Source organism: Falco naumanni, chromosome 11, assembly GCF_017639655.2.
Source record: "Falco naumanni isolate bFalNau1 chromosome 11, bFalNau1.pat, whole genome shotgun sequence".
NCBI lineage: Eukaryota > Metazoa > Chordata > Aves > Falconiformes > Falconidae > Falco > Falco naumanni.
In genome coordinates, this window is record NC_054064.1 from 23,620,471 (window position 1) to 23,644,452 (window position 23,982).

The 23,982-nt window shown below is 54.7% G+C and overlaps 1 protein-coding gene across 4 annotated transcripts in view; it reads right to left on the reverse strand.

The window, feature by feature from the left end:
• Positions 1-23,982, reverse strand: part of ERI3 (ERI1 exoribonuclease family member 3) — a 135,534-nt gene that overhangs the window by 15,801 nt on the left and 95,751 nt on the right. For all 4 annotated transcript variants that reach the window (XM_040609853.1, XM_040609855.1, XM_040609852.1 and 1 more), the window contains exon 7: positions 23,216-23,315. In XM_040609853.1, the coding sequence (XP_040465787.1) occupies positions 23,216-23,315 (100 nt within the window). The remainder of the gene's footprint in view (positions 1-23,215; positions 23,316-23,982) is intronic.

The following is a 23,982-nucleotide window of genomic DNA, read 5'->3' on the forward strand; positions in this document are numbered from 1 at the left end:
ACCCACTCCTTAAAAAAGACATTTGGCTACTGACAGCTGATAAAATGAGTTGTGAAGCATAACCAAAGGGAAAAAAAAATAATAATCAGGAGCGGGCTGGGAGCGAGCCGTGGGGCAGGAGGGTGGGGGGCAACACCCCACGGGGTGCTGGGGGGCACGGGGGGTGCAGGCAGAGGGGCAGGGGGCCGCAGCAGGCACCCTCCTGCCCGCCACACGGCACACGGCCCGGCGGGCTCCCCGCGCCGCAGGCAGGGCTCGGCGAGGCGGGGGGCGCGGGGCCGTGTCTCAGCAGTATGTCAAACAGAAGGACATTTCCTTCTATCTCCCAGCCGCCGCCCCAGGGTACAATCCACCTACATTCAATCTTTACTCCACTACACATGTTTCCTTTCCAGCCTCGGATTATTTTTTATCATCAAATTACCGTGGCGATAAGATGGAGTAGATGTGATAGCGAGCAGAGCACCCGTCCTCCCCTCTCCCCCCACCGCTTCCCCGGCATCTCTCCTCCCTCCGCCACCCCCAGCCTCCTAGCTCTGAGCAGGCGGGGGGTTATCCAAATGTCAGGGGGTGAGGAGAGACCCCCCCCCCCGGCAGCTGGAGTTGCTGGCTGGGACCAAACAGTGGCTGACAGCGAGCGCCTGGGTGCAGGCAGGCAGCAGCTGCCGCACAGCTCGGGTGCCCACCAAGCTAGCCAAGGAAACTTGCGGGGTGCCCTGCCGCAGCACGGGACCCCGCCGGCAGCTGTGCTGTGACAGAGCCAGAGCTGAGCATCTGCCCCCCACAGCTCGGCTGCAGCTCCCTGGGCCCCCACGGCACCCAGCGCCCCAGCCCAGTACCAGAGGTGAGACAGCCTGGTGACACCAGCGAGGCGGCAGGGACACGGGGAGCCCCGGCACAGGGGTGGCCAGGAAAAGCGCGGCCGTGCCGTTACTTTACAAGCCTGAGCAGTGCTGCGAGGCCCCTGCTGTGATGAATCCTCCCCATCTCCTTGTTTACTCCAGTCTGCAACAAATGAGTCCCTGCCTGTCCAGGGATAGCTCATCTGGAGGAATGCTCTTTCAGGCCTCTCCCTCTAATCCCTATTAATTTAAATAATGCTCGGCCACTCTTCTCAAACTATTTATTATTTATCAGGTTTGTTTATTTGTAGCTAACAGGTAGCGCTCAGCATGCATCCCCGGCACGGGGACAGGGGCCGTTCATCACACCGGCTCCCCTGCCATCTACCATCCGTCAATTACTCCTGCTTCCTTTAATTAGTAATGAGGACTAATATCTCTGCCTGGGATGGTGGCTGGAGCGGAACTTCCCTCCGGTGGCATCCGAGCAGCACAAGGGAAGGAATGAAAAATAAATACCTGCGCAAGGCTGCTGCTGCTGCTGCTCCCAGACAAGCAGGGGTGCTCGCCAGCCCCCACGCACCCCTTCCCAGGGAGGGTCTGGTCCCTGGCAGCTCCCCAAGTGTTCGCTGTACACCAGAGGCTCCTATCCAGCAGGGCAGGGGAGGTGATGCCAGCCAGGTCCTGATCTACGGGTGCCCTTTCCTGCATGGCAGGGCCATCCCAAACCACCTGGGGAACCCCTGCCGAGCTCCAGCTGCTGAACTCCGCATGAATATCGGCAAGGGGAAGTGTAAATTAAATGCCCATTAGAGCCTCTGGCCTCACTTGGTGGTCCTGGGGAGCTTTGTATCAGAACATGCCATCCAGAGACAGCCTAATAGCGAAGGCAGCACATGATATAAATGAAGCCCCTTTGATTTATTGACTGGGAGAAGTTTTTACACGATAGCCCATTAAGACGGACGGCTCTGTTTACAGCCAGGCCATCTAGCTATAGGGACCCTGAACTGGATGGTGTGTTTTGCTATTGCTCTTCAGGCAGACATCTCATTAAGGGGAACAGCATATGGAGCTCTCTGGATCTATACTTCACGAGTCCTGAGGGAGGCCTTTACCATTTTTAATAAGCGGGCAAGGTTAGCAAACCTGCAACGCGGTGACCTCCCCTCCCCGTGCGATGGATCTCCCTGAAACACAGAGAGCTGGACTCACCGGGTGCATGTGGGACTCCATAAATCACCTCCCTGCTGCTGACCAGGGAAACCACCCGGGGAGGACAGCAAGGAGGGTCCAGACCAGGCAATGCTGCATCTCAAATGGGGCAGCAGCATGTGGCTCGGCTGAACATGCTGGGGACAGGCAGCCGGTGAGCAGCAGTGCGGAGCATGCCCCTGCCCATCATGCCATCGGGGTGCCGGGCAGCACGTGGGTGGCTCAGCCAGCAAAGGTGCTTTAAGGAGAGAGCATTAACACGATAGCCACAGTGCAGGAAACGAAACCCCCAGCTGGCTGGCGAGGGGGGATTATTCTGTATTCAGTAACACGGCTGTTTAGGAGAACAAATAATCTCTGGCAAAGACCTCCGGCTCTTCTCCGATCTGATAAAGCCGGGCAGCCTACAGGCAAGCTGGCCCCTGTGGGGGCTGCTGCGGATGGATGCAGTGGGATGGGGCTGCCAGGGCTGGAGGAGGAGTGGGGAGGCAGGCATGTGGGGTGGGCTGATGGGGGATGGGGTGGACACGCTGCTAACAGGTCGCCCAGGACACTTTTCCAAAGCGAAATGGCTTATGCAAGGTTTGGTGCTCCTTCCCAGGCACCACTCACAACCCCACGTACAGTAGCACAGCCAGCCTCAGGGCAGCGGGTAACGTGCTTATGGGCAAAGCTCCCACCGTCTCCTCCTGGCCTGGGTGCACCCACCTGCTCCCCAACAACAGCAATCTCACTCTTGCCCATCAGCCAGCCTGCAAACACCCGTTTTTCACTCCTGTGGTACAAGCTAAGCACTATAACCATCACCATGCACTGGCATTTAACTTACACATCTAAAATTCACACCATAGAAAAACCTGCCAGAAAAGCAGGAGACCAAGAACATGATTGCATCCTTTTGAGAAGTCTGCCTGGCTCTGGTTGGGAAAGAGGGAAGGCAGAGAAGGACAAATGGACAGACACAGTGGCATATTTGGGTCTCTTTCCAGCAATTCTCTCACAAACACTCTGAGCATCTTTGAAATGAAATTTTGTAGGCGATTAGCTCACAATGTGAACTTAATTGCTTTTGGTATTTAAAAAAACCCATTAAACTAAATGGCCGAGATATTGAGGCTTAAGCAATGGCTGCTTCCAATGCACAGTAACTACCAGCCTCATTACTGGGACGCCAAATCCAGCGACGGAAGGCGCAGACCCATGCGACATGACCGGTGCAGCTCTAATGCTCCCTCCCAGCTCACAGCCCGTGGGCTAAAGGATCATCAACAGCAGTGACAGGATGGCTCACAGCAAGGCTGGCACAGAGCAGCAGCCCAACAGCATGCTGAGCTCCTAGCTCTCCAGAGCATCCTCGTTGGACCAGACAAGCCAGACCTGGGCATGTGGAAGCCAAGGGAGTATCAGGCTCCTTTGGGTTGGCAAGAGGAGTGGCTGAAATAGGACAGTCCCACACTGCAGGACACAAGAGTGCTGCTCCTCCAGGACGTTAGGATGACCTCTGCTGAGCTGTTTTGGCCCCAGTTCCTTGGGGATCCCATGGCATTTGTGCTGCCTGCACTTATGGAGCGGTGGCTGCACAGCCCCCGTGAGTGACTATTAAGTGATGCAGCTCAGTTGGTACCACCCATCCCCAGGTCAGCCCCAAAGCTGGTACTCTGCACCTCTTCATGCCAGCGGCGCGCAAAGGAGCCCTCCTCTGCCACAGAGCCGGCAGCACTGCCCTGCTTTGCATTGAGTGCTGCAATACAATAGAGTGGCCAACGGTAGTGCTTTCACCTTACTTTACTTGTTTGTTTAAATTATTTACACTCCTCAGATGCAAGATTGCTCTCCAAAAGGAGCATCCTTTTGGCTGCTGCAGCTTTAAAATGACTTGCATCCATCACTCAATCGCTTTCAGGTCAAACACACGCTCCCAACTTAATGACCACATTTCCGCAGCAACAAATCTGTCACTGCTGTTTGTTTAAAGCCAACAATCTGTAGGAGCACTGTGTGCAAGGATTGAATTAACTCAGCATCTGAATGACTGCGGTGCCAGATCATTCAAATTGCACCTTTCCTAAGATCTTCCAGCAATGTTAATTAATGTTCCTTGGGTGATGTGCAACATGCTGCAGTGCACAAGGCTGCTGGAGAGAGCAAAGCCCAGTCCCTGTGGGCCTGGGGCCACAGGAGATGGCTTGCTTGCTGCCCCAGCTCCAGAAGCACCTGGTGGGGTGTGTGCTGGGGAAAAAGAGGGGCTGGTTGCTCCCCCTTGCTTTGACACAACCTACCTTGATTTTCCCAAAAGTTTAGTGATTCAGCTGAGATATTACATGCTGAATGTCTGACTCAAGTTGAATTTTTTTCCCAGGAAATTCCAGCCTGAACCATTAATACATTACCATCAACAAGAATTAAAAATATGCTGCTACTTCCCTTAAATTCCAGCTACTTGTTGTTGTGGGGCGGGGGGTTTGTATATGTCCAGATGTTTTGGAACAAAGCCTTGAGGTCTGTCGGGAATGCAGTTCTGTGATTCCCATCAGAATCTTGCCAACTTTGGGCAAAGCCAGCCCTGCCTGTGGCCCTGGGCGGCCACACATGGGCTGACACCCAGCCCTCGGCCAGCTCCCTGCTCCCAGCTGCTGCAACCCACCTGGCACCTACTCCAGGCACCTGCGTGGGGAGTGGGGACCCAGCTCCGGGTGCTCCATGACTTCCTCAGGAAGTGCGAGGGAGGAAACTGCCTCCGAAACACTTGCACCGACAAGAGCTGGAGCTGGAGGCAGGCGAAGCAGGAATAAAAAGTGATGGGGAGTTAGTGGGGCTGGTGGTGGGGGGAGTTGAGATGATACCAGAGAAATGGGGGAAGGGACTGGGACAAGGAAAAAAGGACAAAGAGCTGGGGAAGGGATGGGGAGGCAGACCGAGCATGGCAAGACATGCAGAGAAGGGAAGAGGGAGTGGGATTCAATCCAACACCAAACCACCTATGTCTCCTGCTGCCATTCGTGGCCTCTAGCTACTCCAGCCCTTGCTGACCAGCAAGTCCTTGGCCCAGAGTGCTCATCCCAGGCCCCTGGCCATGGTCCTTGTTTGTCTGAGGCATTTACAACTCCATAGAGCAGAACTGGGGTCTGCTGGGGGGTCCTAACCTGGAGAGCTAGAGCCCTTCCCATCTCCCCTCAGCTTGCTGCAGTTGATTGGGGCACTGCTCTGATCTCTACCTGCCACTGATTTCAATTCAGCTTCAGTTTTCTTCTTTGACCTTCTCTCCTCCAGACCCTGCTTGCAAACAGAACACAAATTCTCAAACGTGCCCTTCGTTTCTCCTTGCAATATCCCAGCATGCCCCATTCCCAGGCTAGGGAAGGCAATGGCCCATGCCTCTTTGAGCCTATACACGCATACACAGGGACGGACACACTGCTGCTGCAGATACCCTCCCCAGAGCATGCTCACCCCAGCTCCAGCCTGGAGAAGGAAGCGATGATGCTCTGATGCCATCCAAACTACAAGAGGAAAGCACGATAAAGGGACTTCCAGATGGTTTCCTCCAGGACAGCTGCCTTTTTTCTAGGAGCTTGTGGGTCCAAGGGGCACCCGGGAGTGCTCCTGACTGTGCCTGGGTCTCAGCTGCCACGTTTGCATGCAGCACTCATCCCAATGGTTCTGCCTGCCTGAAAACTGGTCTCTCTGTGCTGATCCCCAGTCCTGTGTGGGCTGGGATGCTCCAAAGGCAAGCGGAAGGAGATGAGCTGACCATGAGCTAGGGGAAGATCTCCCCTTGGCTGTGTCCCTCGGGCCACAGATCAGGGACAAGTTCCAGGAGCATACGCTCCCAGCTCCCTGATGCCCCTGATGCTCTATGCCGTGACCTGGAAGGGAAGCCAGCCACTCAGAAGCAGTTAAAATCAGATTGCAGTGTGCTGGTGTAGACAAGCAATGGAGGAGAAGGTCCTAGATAGCACCTGGGAGACGTCCCCTGCAGAGAGACACTGCCAGCACCGCAGAGGATGGGGAAGGAGCTGTCAGAGGGGTACAAGATGGGAAAGGCATCGCCCCTTAAGGCCCACCTCTTCCTGGCACCCCAAAATGGGTGGGGAACCTCTGCCAAGGCTCCTTTCCCAAGAAAGCCTGGATGCCAGAATTTCAGCCCACACGGGGCCCTTCTTTTCCTGGCAGCAATTCACTATGTAAAGAGGCTGGATATTTATAATTATGCTCAAAGTGGCCACTTTGAAAATCTATATGTCTCTAGGCTCCCTGTACATCATAATGTCAAGTCTGTGAATGGAGGCATCTATCAGAGGCCTCACATCACAGACCTCGTAGCTGTGATAAACACTCGGGAAATGCTCGCTGAACCCCATGTCCCACTGCTGCCTTCTGGGGAAGAGATTTGGTCTTTGGGGGGTGCCACCATGGGGACTCCTCCAGGAGGGATGCTACCACGTGCTCGTCAGTCACTGATCAGGGATGGGGACGGCAGCAGGGTCTGGGTTCCTCTAGCCAGAGCCTTCCCTGCTGACCCTTGCTGTCCCTCCAGGTGGGACCATCCAAGCCATTACCCTGTTTCCATGCCATCAGCACACTGCAAAAAGGCAGCTTCCACCCCTTGGTATCTGGGAAAGCCCTGGCGCTGGGAGGATGGTGAGCTAAAGGGACAAGATATACCCCTCAAATGTCAGCTCTGCTCTTGGTCATCAAATCCCCATCCTTTGGCCTCATCAACCCCAGGGTGTCCTAAGCCTGACTGAGAAAGATGAGGCCTGTGACAGAGGTGGGGTGTCAGTCCCCATTCCCAGCAGGGAAACCCATGCAGGGAGCTGAAGCCTCTTCTCCAGTACAGCAAATGTCAGAGCTGGCCCCAAAGCCACGCACCAGCCCACTGCTCCATTGTGCTTACAGGGAGTTTCTATCACACCTCTCCCAGCGTGGGGACACAAAGCCCCAGCTTTGTGTCACCTCCTTGAGAAGTGGGGCAGGTGCCCTGCCGGTGAGACGCCCAAGGGAGATCAGGAATGCCATTCTCTGCCGACAGCATGGCAAGAGGATGCGTAGCCTTCACTAACGCTTTGCCCAGGCTGTTCTTAAAAATTTATTACTCTGTTGCAACATGAAAAATAAGACAGAGAAGTAATCATTAGTATAACTATAACTCCCCGTGCAATAGTCCCACTTGTAAATTGAGATTTATGATTGCAGCTGCCAATATTTTAGAGGCCAGTGCAGGCAGCAGTGGCAGTACAGCCCAGCTACACGCCGCCCCGCCGCAGTTACAGTTTATCACAATCTGCAGAGATTATTGCAATGAATAATACACAACAGGCTGGCAGTGAAGAACTATTCCCGATCAAACGCTTCTGTAAACAACTGAATAAATAATATTGCTCAGCCCCTCTTTAGAGCCCTCGGAGGCCCAAGGAAATCTCTCATTACTCAGCAGGAGAGGCAGTGCCAGGCTTGGAGATGCCACAAGGGAGGGACACAGTGACTCTGGGCAGGCACTGGACATCCCAGGGGCTGGCATTTGCCAAGCAGACAGCTCACCTTGCCATTGTTTTGGCAGAAAAGGAGGCTGAGACACTGAAAAGACGCGCTTACGTGCTCCATGTGCAGCCAGGAACAACCTGCTCGGACAGACAGACAGACACAAGCCCAGACAGACAGATATTGCTATCCTCTCTTCTGCATGGCAAAGCTTTTGCTCGCTTCTGATACTGAGTTGGCAGCAGGTAAAGAGCAGGTTGCCGGCCCCGGTCTGTGGCAAGGCTGGGGCATTTGGGGCCGAGCCCACCGGCAGCAGGGCTCCACGTGCTCCCTGAAATGTCAGTAAGTAATGCAACATGATCGGGGTTGTGCGCCAGCAGCTGCAGAAAGGGCATTTCTCACACAGCTCAAAAGGATAAAGTTCAGCTCCACGATGCCCCAGGTTCCGGTGCTGCTGCGAGCCCTGGCTCAGCTGCCGTGCCGTGCTGCCGTGGGCACCAGGTCTGCAGAGACCCCTGCCCAGAGGGTGAGCGGGGGGGACTCACCCCTTCCCCAGCACCCATCACGCAGAGGTGCTTTATTTACTCTCTGAATAGCTATGCTCACAACACAGTCAGCAGAGGAGGAGGGACTTGAAAGGTGCTGAGGGAGGGTTATAACCTTCCTCAGCCTACAAACCAGCCCTGCAGCAGCTCTGACCCTTCAGAGCCATCACACCCTGCTTTCTGTGGGGTGGTGCCTCTACCCAGACTCCCACAGGCAGGGAGCATCCCCTGGCACCTGCGTCCTGCGTGCTCCAGGACCAGCTCCCAGGGTTGTTCCCTGCTGCTCACAGGCTCTCCCCACGGCCGGGTCCTGGGGAAGGGCGAGAGAAGCAAAGCAGGAAAAGTTTGCATCCCTGTGTTGGCTGCAGCGCCTGTATGTGCAGCAATCAGCTCCAATTAATCCCCCCTCAGCTTGGCCCGCCCGCTTCATTACCTCCCCTTGATGAGAACCATCAGTGGGGCCTGTATGATTTTGCTAATTAGCCTCACTTCGTTTATCATTTCCATTTTCTCCCAGAGACGCTCGGCTTGCTGGGCGACAGCTTCATCTCCCGCTGAAACAATGCGGCCCCTTCTGTGCCTGTCTCACTTAGCGCTGTCACCACAGCCATTATGAAATTGGGGTTTCATTTACACACTAATTAAACATTACAGCTTGTTCACAATTACAACATGGGGATGAGGAGGTAACTAATTACTTAAGAAATGAGCTAACATTTATCTCTGATTCCTCCCCCCCCAGCCCACTGCCCTCCTCTCCAATCAAGATTAGAAATTGTTGTTCAACAGCAGCAGCCCAGCGGGCCCCTGCCCGCCTCCACATGTGCCGCATCCCCTTCGGGGGGCCGCACCGAGACCCCGGCCCCGGGACAATCCATCAACCCCTAATTGCAGCTGGGATGACGGGGGGCTGTGGCGGCAGCGGTGGTGCATGGCGCTGTGCCAAGCGGGCTGCATGGGGATGGGCTGTGATGCTAGGGGTGCATCCGTCCCAGCTAGCCCTGCCCGCTGATCCGGCGTCCCCGGGACAGCCTGGCCAGGGTGGCAGCAGGGACCGAGGTGCTCCCTGGGCGTCACAGCCCCCTGCATCTACCGGGCTCTTGCCCCTCAGGTTGATGCCTGGCTCTGCACAGAGGCCGGGGATGTCAGCACACCCTCCACATCCCTGCTGATGGGCAGCTCATCCTGAAAAGACATTTTCTTCAGGGAGGAATTAACATTTAAAACTGAGAACCATTAGAGTAAATAAAGCAGGCTGTCACTCGGATCAAAAGGCAACGCAAAGAGTGGGCGCTTGGGACACAAATGCGACGGGGGAGATGGGCCCTAGGGAGCAGGCAAGCAGGGAAAGGGGCAGGCGCCCCTTTGTCCGTTGTCGGGGTGGGGTGGCTGCATGGGCAGGCTGTCTGTCACCCCCTGTTCGGCCTAGCAAGGCTGGGTGCTGCCGCTGAGCGAGCAACTGCCCCCTTGCACAGGCGGCCCAGGGCTGCCACGTGCTGCTGCTGTGGCGAGCGGTGCAGGCTGCGGGCAGCGGGTGCAGGGCGCAGGCAGGCTGCACCCAGCGCCACAGACAGGTCACAGCACAGGGCAGCGGAGAAGGGTGACAGGGACCAGGATGGGGGGATGCACGGTTGCCTGCAAGGCAGCAAGATGGCTGGTGGGAGAGGCTGGGGATGCTGCTGCGGTGCCTGGACACTCCCGCGGGCTCTGGGAAAAGGCAGCGCTGCTGCAGGGCTTTTGAAACACAAGAGACTCCCCCCATAAACAGTCCTAAGCACTGGAAATGCTCTCAGAAAAAACACCTAGTTCAGCACCAGACAATTAAGGTTCTTTTGCAACTCTTAACCCGTGATTTTGAGACAAAGAATTTGGCCTTGGCATAATTTGAACTGCTAATTGCTTTCCTGATCCGCAGTCAGAGAACTGAGCTGAAGCTTGGGCACAAAAAAATCACCTTCCCTGTCTGGGAGAAAATTCAGAGCCGCTCTCCAGGGGGAAGGGGATGCTCTCTTCTTCTCTCCGAGGAGCTTAAAAAATAATGATCAGGAAACAGTTAAGCAAAAGGGGGGGTGAACTGGTGGTTTTGAAAAAAAAAAAAAAATCCCTCACACCACTTTATAATAATAGTAACAACTCATTCCCATAGTTTTTATCCTTCCTGTCTTTAGCCCACCAAAAAAAAAAAAAAAAAAAAAAAAAAAAAAAAAAGAAACCCTGAGCTAAACTACTGACACTGGCTGGGAGCTTAGAACTGCCGCATCAAACAGAGCCCTTGAATCTCCTGAACATAATTGTGCTGCCCTCTAACCTCAACCTTCAATCAGTGCAGTGTAACTATCTCATTTTAGCCTACAGGACACACCCCTCTGCTAACTAGCAGCCATATTCTTCTCATTAGGAGACTGCTCTGGATGGGAGCGTGGAGGCAAAGCCGTCGTCTCTCTCTTTCTCTCCCTCTCTGCCTCTCTCGGCTGTTATATAGGTACTTCTGGCGGCGGGGAGCGCACTAGCAGAGGGCTTTGTGGGTGCTGGAGATGGCCCAGCTGCCAAGCTCTGAGCTCCCCCGGCACGCAAATAAAGCCAAATGGCAGGTTCATGGCTGGAAAGGTCCAGGATGGGAGAGGGGACCTGGCCCTGGTACCCCTGGCACCGGGCGGCTGGCCCTGGCGAGCTGCAGCTAATGGCTACAGTGGGCTTCCCAGCAAGGTGCTGCTGCGGTGCAGGGCAAGGGGCTGGGGGTCCTGCCCAGCGCCGGCTCACCCCACGCACAGAGCCCCAGGGGAAGTGTCCTGGGGCGGCAGTGCCAGGGTACGGCTCCCCTGCCCGCTGGGGCAGGCTGAGGCGGTGGCTCCAGGGAGGACGCGTGCCCTGGGAAGCACGGGCAGCCAGCAGCGCCAGCACCCTGCCTGCCGCCGAGGGGTGGGCAGGGAAGCACGGGGCCGCGCAGGGCCGGCGTGCACAGCCCCCCTCCGGCTGGGCAGTCGCCCCCCTGCGCGTTACAGGCCTGCGTGGAATTAACAGCGAGGCTAACTAATAGCAGGAAAACCTACCCAGGCCTGCGGGTGCTCTCCATCACTGGGGGGGTTTGCACCACGTCACTGGGCAGGGGGTTTTCCATGCCAAGATCAGCTTGGCACAGGGCAGGGGAGACAGGACAGTCCTGCAGCCCACCAGGACAGCCCAGCCGATCCCGCTGCACCTCTGGGCCACCACCTGGCCAAAAACCGATGGCAGTTCTTGAGCTCCGGCTTCATGCCATCCCCTCAGAGACCTCCAAGCACGCAGGACAGATGCGTCAGACCACAGCACTGACACAGAACCTGGGTCCCCGCAGCACGGACCAGCACACCGACCCTTAGCCATGACCATGACCCTCTCCTCCTGCCTCCCCCTCCAGGTCCTGCACACCAGCAGCAGCCGGTTCAGGGCCCAGGCTGGAAGGAGCTGCTCAGGCTCTCGCTTGGTTTGAAGAACCCAGCTTCCAAGCTGGAGCAGGACTGCTCAGGACCCTGGGGGACTGAGGGAAACACTGCTGTCCCAGTGCGTGCCCGCTGCGGGGCTCGGCTGTGGGACTGGGAACAAGCCAGATCTGGGGTGGTTAATGGCACAGCTGGGATCAGCCTGTGCAGTGGCAGCTGCAGCTTTGGGAAGAACCTTACCCTATGGAGGATAAAGAGGCGAGCAGATCCCCCCTCAGATCCCACTGTGTGTCTGCACCCACAAAGCGAGCAAGGCCATGCTGGGAAAGGGCAGCGGTTTGGCTGGTACAGCCCTACCCTCCTGCCAGAGCCCTCTGCCCTGCATTTCAACATGTCAGCAACTTGGGAGGGGGGCAATTAGACTGATTTGTGTAAGGACAGGGAAGAACACAGCACCGGACAGATTTTCGATGCTTCAGTGCCCATGTTCCCCACACAGCAGCATCTTCCCCATCCAGGCCTTGTCCCTAGATCCTCTGCTGAGTTATACCAGCTATTAACACGCTCCAAGTTTGTTATCTTAAACAGGCCACTCAGGACATGGGGCAGTGATCCTTAAACCAATTAATGTGATCCTTTGATTTCAGGGGAGAATGAAGAGGGGACTGTCAGCGTGGCGGCGAGGCAGGAGTTACGGGTCAGAGCCTAACAGCACAGAGGTGCCCGTTAGCTCTTAACAAGAGGTGGGGGCTGGCGGCAGCTGCCAGACCTGGCTTACATCAGAGCCCTTCTCTGCATCCTCAGCCCCGGCCCAGTGCCACTTCCCAGGCACCCAGGAGAGCAGAGGAAAGCAGCACCATGGCGCTTAATGGGGGCCAGATGCCAAAAAAGCCTCTGCCGCCCCGCGCCTGGGTCGGCGCTGCCAGGAGAGCAGTGATGGCACCGCATTCCGGCACATGGCATGGAGGCAGCTCCCCTCGGCCGTGGCGGGGACAGCCACGGTGCCGGCGGTGCTCAGCCTGTGGTCCTGGGCACCCCAGGGTGCCAGGGGCTGCATCACCCCACGGCCCAAAACTTTCCTCTCCTTCTTTCTTTGCTTGGCTGTTTTTTAAAGCAGAAGTTCTCTTAGCGAAGTCTTTCGGGGGAAGGTGGAGACAGAGTAGGAAGCCAAAGAGAATCGTCTTGCTAGTCAAAGCCTTTAACAACTATTTTTAATATCAGGCAGAGGAGCAGGATTTTGAAATGAAACAGCCGGTGCCTCTTTGATGGGCGAGCTACAGATCTTGAAACAAGGTCCATTCCCTCCTCCTTCACTAACTAACAGCCATATTTCTCTCATTAAAGACAATCTGGCTGTATTTTCAAACTTCTTAACAAGGCGATCACCGTAATTTGAGATTTCTATTATCCATGCTCCTATTACAGCAGTCTTTTAAGCAGCTAGCTTTTTTTTTTGCTTTCTTTCCCTGACTTTGTCTCTCCCCTCAAACTGCCATTAGTGGTAATGACGTGCAGGAAACAAGAGCGCCAAGAACCATCTTTTTTCCCCCCTTCTTTTTGGTACTAGGTTGTGTGGGGGTAGCAATAAGGAATAGAATAAAAAGCAAAATGAAGTTTGGTTATCTCTTATCTGGAGTTTGGGTTTTAATCCGCCCAGGAGCACAAACGAAGCCAATGCAGTACCTTATCTCCCTGGTCGATCACAGACCCCCCTCCTCAAAGACCCCCAGCTCTCTCCCCTTCCCAAAGGCACCCGGCCACGGCCCCCTCCCTGCCCCATTAGTCCTTCACTGGGCTCTGCCAGATGGATGCAATTTGCATAATATCACCAGCAGAGGCTGGCAGATCAGCTGGGGTCAGGCTCTGACATCCCCAGCACAGTCTATCTCCAAGTGCTAATTTGGGTTGCATTGATCTCTCTTTCTGATTTCTTTGTCATTTACGTCTGCAACGGTTTGACAGGAGATACAGAGACAGACAAGGGGGGAAAAGAAGGGAAGGGGGGGAAGAAGAGGAGAGAAACAAAGATTGTAGTTACAGATGTCTTTAAGAGAAAAAACAGATTAATCCAAGGACTCCTCTGAGGGTCGCAGCTTTGAAACATCCTAATTATCCTATTCTTATGAATTCCTGTACAGACTTGGGGGTGGTGGTGTGTGTGTCTTATCAAGGAACTCAGGGGAATGGAAACTTGTTAAATTGCAGTGGAGTCTCTCTGGCTGGCTGCTACCCCCTCCCCTCCTGCACCTTGCAATTGTTTCTCATTAGGTGAAGCCGGGCAGCTTTAAACCTGGCATCCCTCGCTGACACAGCCTTCCCCCCGTACCTCTGCCACCACTCTCGTTAAAGGCAGATCTTCAGTAAAACTTGGGCAGGAGTGTCTCCTCCTCACAGAGGTGCTCACAGCCACCAGCCCTGTGCTGCCCAGGGAGGCCAGAGCCAAGATAGCATGGATGCCTGAACCCTGGAGACAAGGGCTAACCCAACAGGGACAGCAGCATCCTTGCAGTCCCTCAGGATGTGCGTCTGGAAGGGCAGGTTTGGACACACATTGCTGTTGCAGGACAGTATGGCATTAAGAGATGCCTTCCACTGGAGTCCACTGCAGAGCAGGGCAGGCAGCCCGTGCTCTTAACTGAGGTGTTTACATTCATTAACAGGAAACTCTTCCCCTCGTCACAGGTAAGGGACGACGTGCTAGCATTTAGCCTCGTCTAGGACACATCAAGAGAGACACCAAGGCACCAAAAGAATCCATGGGGGAAATCAAAATGTCAGTGTTCTACATCACTACTTTCTACAGAAAAAGCTCTCTAGAAAATTAATGATTTTCCATGGCTTTTCACCTAACACGTGTCTCACTGTGTTGAAGGATGCATCACGGTGTACGGGAAGTGCTGCTTGTTACAGGGGCAGGAGAACAAGTGCTAGCAGAGATGTTTTACCTGCCAGCACAACAAGGCACAGGCCTCGGTCAGGGCAAGGGTTGTTCCACCAGTATGTGTGTGTGTGATATTTCACAAGGCTCAGCCACAGGACTGGACAAATAGCCAACAGTGGGATGGGTCCAAGGCAGTGCAAGGGTCTCTACAGTACAGATCAGTTCACATCTGCACACTCCTGACTTTGGGACTGGCTGACTGGTAAGACAGAGCACACACAACACTCTGTCAGCCTCTCCCCATGCTCCCAGTACGCCAACAACAGTTTAGAGGGATATGGAAAACAGATTTAAGAGGTTTCTCATCTGTCACGGGACAGGAACTGGGCCAGGTGTTGGGCTGAGGACCACAGCTGGCCTGGGAGGGAGTGGAGGACACTAGATCTGCTCTTCTCACCAACGGAGGCAGTCCTCACCATTGGTCCTAAAACTAGAAGCCAGAGGAAGGGGGTACAGCAGCAGCCATGCAAAGGGCAGCTGCAGGACGACAGCAGCACTGCCCTGCCGGGGGTTAGCCAGGTCTTAGGCTCGAGACAGACCTGCCCCGACCTGCAGCTGGGCCTCCCAGGCATTGTGGCACAGCAAACAGCGCATAATCCAGAAATCCCTTTTAAATCTTCAGTCTGACACTGGTGCTGCGAACAAAACTGCTTCCAGCCAGAAAAGAAGGGCTCGTGCCTACCTCCCATGTATCGCAAGTGAGCAGGCACTGCCACGAGGTGCACACGGTGGCACCCCAACTTTTCTCAGGCAGCTGAAGCCCCACAGCCCGTCACCTTCCTCTCCCAAGGCCCCTCTCCTCCGGGGTCCATGAGCCATCAGGCCTGGGGCAAGGTGTGATGAGCCCACCACATCCCCAGCAGGCAGCAGGGTCGGGCAAGTGCCCGTGCCCCTACCCCAGCGGGCGCACGACCAACTTTCGGCAGGGTAGGACGGAGGGGTGAGTGCAGTCAACACAAACACTCAATCATCCTTCCTTTCTTTCTTCTGTGCCTCCTTTGTTAACTGCAGGAAACAGCTGAAAGACCTTGAGTTTCCCATTGTAGCGTGTATGGGAACAGAGCTGCAGTGATCAGAACATACCCCCCGCTGCTCCCGGGGAAAAAGGGAGAGCAGAATCCTTTCTAAAAAGGGTTTACGATTAGAAGAGTGTTCTGTCACTCTGGCGCGCAGTAATCCACTGCGCCACCAAGTCCCTTCAGAGAGATGTCGAAAACTTAAATGACTGAAAGCAAAAGAGCCCCGGCTCAGGTTCCCAGGCAGCCAGACATCCTAATTATCTTTAGATCCACTCCCACATGGAGGGGAGAGAGCACACAAGAGTGAAAAAAAAAAAAAAAAAAAAAAAAGAAAAGAAAAGAAAAAGAAAGAGGGAAAAAAAAAAGACTGTCACATTGCTTTTTTCTTTTTTTAAAAGCTTGTCTCCGCTCACTGCTTTTCCAGCTGTGACACCTCTCACGGTAGTTAATTAGAATCATGTCACCGCGTTAATGTGCTCTGACTGGACTCTGACAGACGCACGTCCTCTAACCGGCTGCCCTGGCCGGCCCGGCCCTCCCTCCCACCCCTTCTTGGGGATGTAGGGCCCGCTGCTCATGGCAGGACCCCTCCCCACCTGCCTGTCACCCTGTCCCCATGCCCACAGCCTGGCAGGTGCCCCGGTGCGGCTGGGCTGGTGCCTGCACCCTGCCCGCCTGTGCCCTGCCAGCACCCCGCCTGCCTGCGCCGTGCCTGCCCGCCTGTGCCCTGCCGGCACCCTGCCTGCCTGCGCCCTGCCTGCACTCTGCCTGCCTGCACCCTGCCTGCACCCTGCCCGCCTGCACCCTGCCGGCACCCTGCCTGCCTGTGCCCTGCCTGCGCTCTGCCTGCCGGCACCCTGCCTGCCTGTGCCCTGCCTGCGCTCTGCCTGCACCCTGCCTGCCTGCGCTCTGCCTGCGCTCTGCCGGCACCCTGCCTGCCTGTGCCCTGCCTGCACCCTGCCGGCACCCTGCCTGCCTGCGCCCTGCCTGCACCCTGCCTGCGATGGCGCGCAGCCGCTCCACCTGTTCTGGATCCGCCTGACCTTTACAAGCTCTAATGCAAGATGACACTGCTCATTTGATGACATTTCTGTTGATTTTTACTTAAGTCTGTTTTAATTATTTAACTCGGAGTCTCTCCCCTTCTGCCTCGGGCTGGGGCTGCTGCGTGGCCCCAAGGCAGCCCTGCGCCCCGCTCCACAGCAGGGAGCCCAGGGCTCACTCTGGCTCTCAGCATCCCCTGGCAAAAGGATGGTGTGGAGCAAACGGCACTGCCCCCAGGCACAGCACCAACTGCATGCCACCTCCGCTGGGAAACGAAGAGCTGAACAGGGTATGCCTGCTCTGGGGGAGCATGGGGTTCTCCCAGGCTTCTTCCATCCCCTTCGAGGGACAGGGAGAGTGGGACTGGCTATGCCAGCCAGGGCCACATGGGCTGGGATGGGAAGTGGTCAAAAAAAATGGGAGGGAATTTCCAATACTGCTGTCCCTGTCCCCTTGTTGCCCCTGCCCCACTGCAGAGGAGGTGGGTGGGCTCCAAGGGTGACTGGGGATTCCATGGATGCTGGGGGGCTGCAGGCTTCCCTGCGCTCCCGGGAAAGGCAGCAAAACGAAAGAGGGGAAAAGAAAGCCGGGAAGAGTGAGAGGAGGTTGAAATAAAGCCAGTAAGCTGCCAGGACCACACACTCTCAGCACGTCGCAGGGTGAGATGAAGCCTCATCAGCCGCTGCCGAGCTCCCGGGGGGAGAGCCAGCGCTGACAGCCAGAGCCCCCATTACGGCGGGTGGCCTGCCACCTGCCACCGCACTTAGCGAGCGTGGCCCTCGCCGCCCTCTCCTTCAATGTCAGCACGGAGGGCAGCCCGGCTGCGGGGACACAAGCGGGCAGAGGGACGGCTTCGCCGGGCAGGAGGCACCCCGGCAGGCGCTGGCCAGGCTCCCCGCGGCGGTGGCAGCTCGAGGTAGTTAATTAGAATCGTGTCACTAAGTAAATGCGCTCTGACTGGACTCTGACAGACGCTCACCTATGACACTGGGGGCCAGGAGACAATCCACATCAAACTACTGCAGTTTGACCCTTTTAACACAAAGAGTAAACTCACTGTACATCGAGTTGAAGCTCATTAAAACTGTCTACTCTGCGAGCATCCCATTAACCTCACTGTTAAAAACACGCAATTCCTCTTCTTCTTTCCGAGGCCTAATTAATGCTCTGGATCAGGAACAATATCACACCCTAACCTTCCAAGATTTCCAATCAGTAAATGAAAAGCGAGAGATGGAGCCAGGAAGGGACGGTGGCTCGCTGGGTTGCTCACGGCATGGGCTGCTGACCTGCCCGGGCAGGTGGGGCTTTTCCATCTGGCACAGCAGAGATCGCCGTGGAGGCGGCATGGCACTGCCCCGGCCAGGGGGACTGTGGGCACAGGGATGGTGAAGCCCCACGCAGAGGCTCACAGCTCGCAGGGTTACAAGCTGGTGTAATAAGAGCCCAGCGTGGGCATCAGGTCATGACAGGTGCTACTACGGGACCAGATCTCTCGGTCACGAGGCATGGGTGCTGCGGGTTCACCAGCAAGAGACACAGCAGCCTGGGTACCCTCCTTCTCCAAAAAAGAAAAAAACCCGCAAACCAGACATTTAGAACTAAATCTAAAATCACAATAATGTGTGTGCCAAAGCCTGAACTTTAAAAGAATCAACTAAATTAAATTAGATTCAAAAAAGATCGGCAGCAAGGGGTAACTTGTTTTAAAGACAGTCAGTGCACTAGAGGTGGAAGCAGAGCTGACAAATGAGAGAAAAACTTTCCCAGCAGCAGCAGCTACTTCTGCAGATGTGGAAACTTCCCCCTTTTTCCAGTGTGTTTTCAGTTCAATAACTAGCTTGTTCAGAGCTGAGAAACAACAAAGGACTGGGAAAAAAAAAAAAAAAAAGGAAAAAAAAAAAAAAGGAAAAAAAAAAAGGTGTGCCTTTTATCTTTTCCATGATCAGGGAAACAAACAAACCAACAAACTAAGGTGGGAGAGGATGAGAGGTACTAATACTAAAATCTTGAAAGGCCGGTTTCCAGAAACACTCCTTCAACTCACAGATCACTTCTTGCTTTGGTTTCATACACCAGCTGTTTTCACCTAGAAAGTGTTCCAAAATTTACTTTTCCTTCAATACTGAGTACATGCAAGGGAAACAGGATTTTACCAATAAAACCTATGTGAACTACAGCTGGGGTACTGTAGCATGGCGTTCCAATTCTCATCCAAAAGAGTAATCACAAGTAATAATTTAATAACCATCTCTTTAAGAGCAAACAGTAATTCACTACTTTTCTAATGTAATGAATATCTAAAACCTAAGACTAAAGGCATGTTATGTTACATGATTGATCAAAATAAATTAGCAAAAATGGAGTATTTGATGAATAAAAGAATAACCAGATTTAACAACTGGGCAGTGCTAAGGAGAGCTGCACTTGGTTTGATAGGTGCTGGTCAGTAAAACTTGGCCTTTTTTCAGGGAAACAAGTGGAAAAAAAAAACCAAAATAGAAGAAAATCAATTACTGAATCGAGGTGAACTGCTGGCTGATTTAAATCATAACTAAAGCCTGGAATTTTAATCCTTCTGATTTACATCAGTCTCTGAACCTCAGCAGGGAGAATCCACTGCAAGAACCCAGCTCCGCTGGTGAGGAGCCTGTGAATGCTGGTCTTTGCCTGACAGTGCCAAGACCCCCATTACAAGCTGCAGCTTGTTTTAGGCTACCAGCGTCTCAAAAATTTAAGAATGGCAACATGCACACATCTGTAAGATGAGTAACTTCTTGGTAACATTCAGCTTCATTTTGTTGAGGGCCAAGAAAACACCGGACAAAAAGAAGCTCCTCACCTCAAGGTGCTACAGCCTGTGCTAGAGCTGACACGCATTTAATCCATGTTTGAGGAGAGATGGAAGCTGCAGAAAAAAGTCCTTTCCAGACCTCAGGGCCACATTCAGCCCAGAGGGAATGCTTAGAGCCAAAATACCAACCTGAGAAGAGGCATGAATGAATCAGTCTCAATCCCCTTTTGCTCTTTTTCCCCGTTTCCCGAGGGCTCTCACTCCCTGGAGCAGGACTTTACTACTTACCTACCTCCTTATTCTGCTCAGCACTTCTCAGCAAGCTGAAATACTGCTATTTCCCCCCTTCCTTTACCTTCTTCCTCCCAAGAAAGCAATTGCACCAGACCTGCACCCACCCCACCCCAAGGCAGCTCTATTTGCAGTGTATGCAAACACATTTTGGTGTATTTGGTGACACAAACCACTTTTCTAGCCCCTCGAAAAGATTTGCAGTTCACTTGCTCCCAAGTAGAAACCAGACAAAACCTAGAATGTGAGCTCTGTTCAGCAACTTGCTGTATGCGTGGTCATACGTCCCAGGGATGTGGTGAGACTCCACCACACTCCACCATGAGCCCCTCCCGCCCACACGCACCAGATGCTAAAGGTGAGGTTCCTGTCCAGAATCTGGCCTTGGTCCTGCAGGGTTTTGAATGCCCCTAACTCCCCGGATTTTGAACAAGATGAAGGAGAGGAGATGAAGCACAGAGCAGAACTGGTCCCTGAGCATGCCAAGTGCAGGGATTTGGAGCAGATATCTGCTGAGCCAGTGAATCAGAAAGTGATTTGAAAACAAAGCAATACACAACCGATCAGGCGAGACAGCAAAATTCCCTGCAAATTGTTTGCAAAAACAAGTGGCCATCCACTGCAATTTTTCTGTCAGATTTGAAGGGAAACATCCACGTTGCGCATTCCTGTATAAGCGAGCTGAGGCTTCACAGAACTGCCTGCATCCCCCTGGATTGCACCCCATGCTGCTGGGAAAGGAGCTGCATGGATGCTCTTTTACATGGCACAGTATTCATGAAACTGGTGTGGCTGGCTAACGCATTTCCTTGCTGCTTCCTTCTCAGCCCTCTGGTTTGCAGGCTTCTGGACACCAGTGACCCATGAGGGCCATGAAAATCAGAGGCTGACCCTAGCTACACCCACCTTGGGCACCCCTGGGGAAGCCCTCCACCCTGCTGCACCCCAGGATTGACCACAAAAGAAAAGGAAAGCTCTAGACCACGTGGGAACTCCCCCAGAGCCACAGCCAGCTTGTCTCACCACAGCAGCAAGAGGTGGGCAAGCAGCATGCTGCAGCATTCTCCCCCCTCCTCTCCAGCAGCTGTCCTTGAGGAGGGGTCGCTTACTGTGCCGAGCGGGCAGGGCTGTGGCAGGAGCAAGGCTTCTTACAGCCAGGGAGGGAGGGGGAGGGCAGCCTGGGGCAAGGGATGGCATGGCTTCTCCCAGTCCTAAAGGAAAAACAGTTGAAAGCATGAAGGAGGAGAGGAGTAAGGACTGCTCAGGTCACAGGGTAACCACCAGCAACTGGGATGACTGTGCCCAGTCCCAGTAGCCAGTATGGAAGGACTCAGCTGTGGAGGGCTGACACTTGCTCCAGGATGAGGCAACAAAGCCAGACCCAAGGAAGCCAGGCCACTCCTGCAGTGAGTGGCCCCTCCTTGACCTAGGGACCTCTTGGGCTGTCACTAGAGGCAATACCTGATCCATGCCTAGGACCTGAGAGGCCAGCAGGCTGGGAAACAAAGCAGCCAGAAAGTCAGAAGGCTGGTGCCTTGACAAAATGCCAGGCAAGCCGTGTCTCCAGACACCAGCATCGCCCCAAGCCTTCTCCCAGGGGGGACACTGGGCTACTAAGCCCAAAAGCAGCCCTGACACCATGGGCAGCAGCTGTGCCTGGGGCTCCCAAGCTGGCCAGGAGGAGAAGCCATTCTCCCTGGCTGCCGTTCAACAAGCCGTGCCTCCAGCTCACTCCCAGGAGCTCAGCCTGAAGTAAAGCCACCAGGCACAGGGTGCCAGTGGCTGCCACCTCCGCAGGCAGGCGGAGGATCGCAGATGCCCAGGGCAGAGCTGCTTTGGACTCAGCCCAAGCAGAGCAGCCAGTAGGCTGCAACACACAGGGCATGTGTGCACGGGTGCCAGGGTGATGGAGACCATCATGCTGCTGGCCTGGCATCCTTCACAGCACCCACATAAACCCTTCCAAACAGTGTGTGAAAGGCAGGTCTGCCACTGGGATGGAGCGCTGCAAGAAGGGAGCTTGGCTGGCTGGGTCTTGCTTCTCCATGGGCAACATGGCTCACCCGGCACTGGGGTGAGCTGGGAGTGCTCCCCCGCAGAGGGAGTCTGACAGAAATTAAGAAGCAAAACCCTCCTAAAGGACTGGAATAGGGAGGGACACAAACGGTGTGTCTCTGAACTCCATCAGGCAGACACCTGTGCAAGACAACAGCACTGACATAAACACAGGCAGAAACCAACACCAGACAGATGATACTCCAGATACTGGGGACACCTTGTCAGAGTAAGAGATGACAGCAACTGAGGGCTCTTGCCATAAATAAAATGATGAAAGATGAGGCACAAACCAACCCTACATCCCCCAGGAGACCCTAGGAAAAGCCCAAGCCCCCAGAGCAGGACATGCACACACAATTCCTGCAGTCCCTGCTCCCTCCCCATGATTCCCCCCAACATGGCACACAAGCAAGGCAAATCGCAAATCTGCTCCCAGGCAAGGAAGCAAATTTTAATGCTACCTCTGTCAATAATGCAACCAGATCCATAGTTCAAAAGGAGCTTGCTAATTAAAAGCTAGTGAGCTTTAAATAATTCATCTCCTTAACTTGGATTGATTGGAGAGTTTAATGGTTAGAGTCTTGAAACAATATTAACCAGCCTCCTCAAGGCCCAGGTAGCCGGTGACTTTTCCAAGTAAATCTTACCTCCTTGCAAACGTTAACGCTCACAAGTCACGGTGGATGAAAGACTGGGAGGCAGAGGGAAAACCTGACCGCTGGTCTCCAAGAGGTGATCCAACACCCCGCAGAGAAACAAGACTGGCCAGAGTGATGGAGCCCTGAATTACAGCCCTGCTTACAGCCCAGTAAATCTGAACTCCTGCCCATACCACAGCCTACTGCTGGCCTAGCTCTGCGCCTCCGAGCGTTAAGCAGCAGGCAGATATATGGTGTCAGTGTCCTGGGCCAGGTTTCCCTCCTCATACCACTTTCATCCCGGCTGCAGAGGAGCTAGGGGAAACATGGAGCTCTGCCACTGTGCATAGTAGTCTCAGTTGTTTATCTTGGAGCAGACTGTGGGATCATGAAACTCATCACACGTGTATGCAAATAGGATGATGACTCAGTTCTCCAGCTGGGACCAAGCATCTTAGTTCTGCAGTAGGTCTCCAGCCAGCTCCTGAGGCTGCGCTGCCTGGTAGGGCCTCCTTTCCAAGGACAAATGCAGCAGCCAGAGCAGCCAGAGGACTGGTCCAACAGGGAGAGCGTCCCACTCAGCCTGGGGACTCCTGCCCCGCACTCCAGGCACGGCACAAGTCCTGGTACTGCCCACATCCACCCCCAGCCCAAGCACTGCCAGAGTGGCTGACCAGGGGAGCAGTTCCCCAGCCAGAGGGACAGGCAGGTGTGTTTGGCACACTGGGATGTGCCAGGGGTGGAGAGCTCATCCACGTACCCATCCTGCCCTGACACATCTTCGTCCCTTCTACCAGCTGGAAACCCTGCAGCCCTTTGTCTGGCTCTCAGCACCCCAGCCTAGACAAGCTCTCAGAGCCAAGGCATCTCCTGTATGCCCGGAGCAGCAGCCACGGGGACAGGAAGGGTGCAGCATGGTGTCACTCACCTATCCCGCTGTGAGGCCTCCCTATGTGCTGTAGGTTCAGTCCTTTGTTCATGTCTAAGAGCCCGTTCTTTGGCCAACTCCCCATGGCAAAGCTGTACGCCTGGAAGAGAGAAGCAGAGGGTCAGACGGGTGCACAGCCCATGTGCAGACATGTTTTATATTTGCCCAGGCCTGGCTGCTCCCACGGCCAGCGCTAAGTCTGTGTTTGCTGTGTTCAGTGCAGCCCCATGCATCACCCTCATAGCAGCTCTCCTGGAGCCACCCGAACAAAGCACCCTCACCCTGGCCTGCCGCCCCTGATGCTCCTCAGAGAAAAGCTGTCCGGGGCCTCTGGTGGTGTCCTGAATAGGTGACAATCCTCACAAGGTTTACTGGGTACTGTGGCAGATTGGCATCACTCAAGACCACCTTCACCACACTGGGGCAAGCTGGGGGCTGTGAGCTTGTCACATATGTCCCTGGGTTGCTCCAACACTGTGCCCCCATTCCTGCCTCACCAAGGATGAGGTCAGAAGCAGGAGTCAGGGGGGCTCGGAAAGGGGTGCCCACATCCAGGCAGTCCCCTTCCCTCCCCGGCAAGCATAGCCCTCCCAGCCTCCCCTTCCCTTTCCATCCCCAGACCCCAGCTGTGTCAGGGCTCTCCATCGCTGGGAAAAACACTACTGGAAGCCAGCACTGCTCGCCCCACTGCACAGAGCCCACAGCCTGGCCGGCGGGAGCCTGCTCCATCCCAGCTGCATCCCCTGGCAAGGCTTCCACCAGGAATG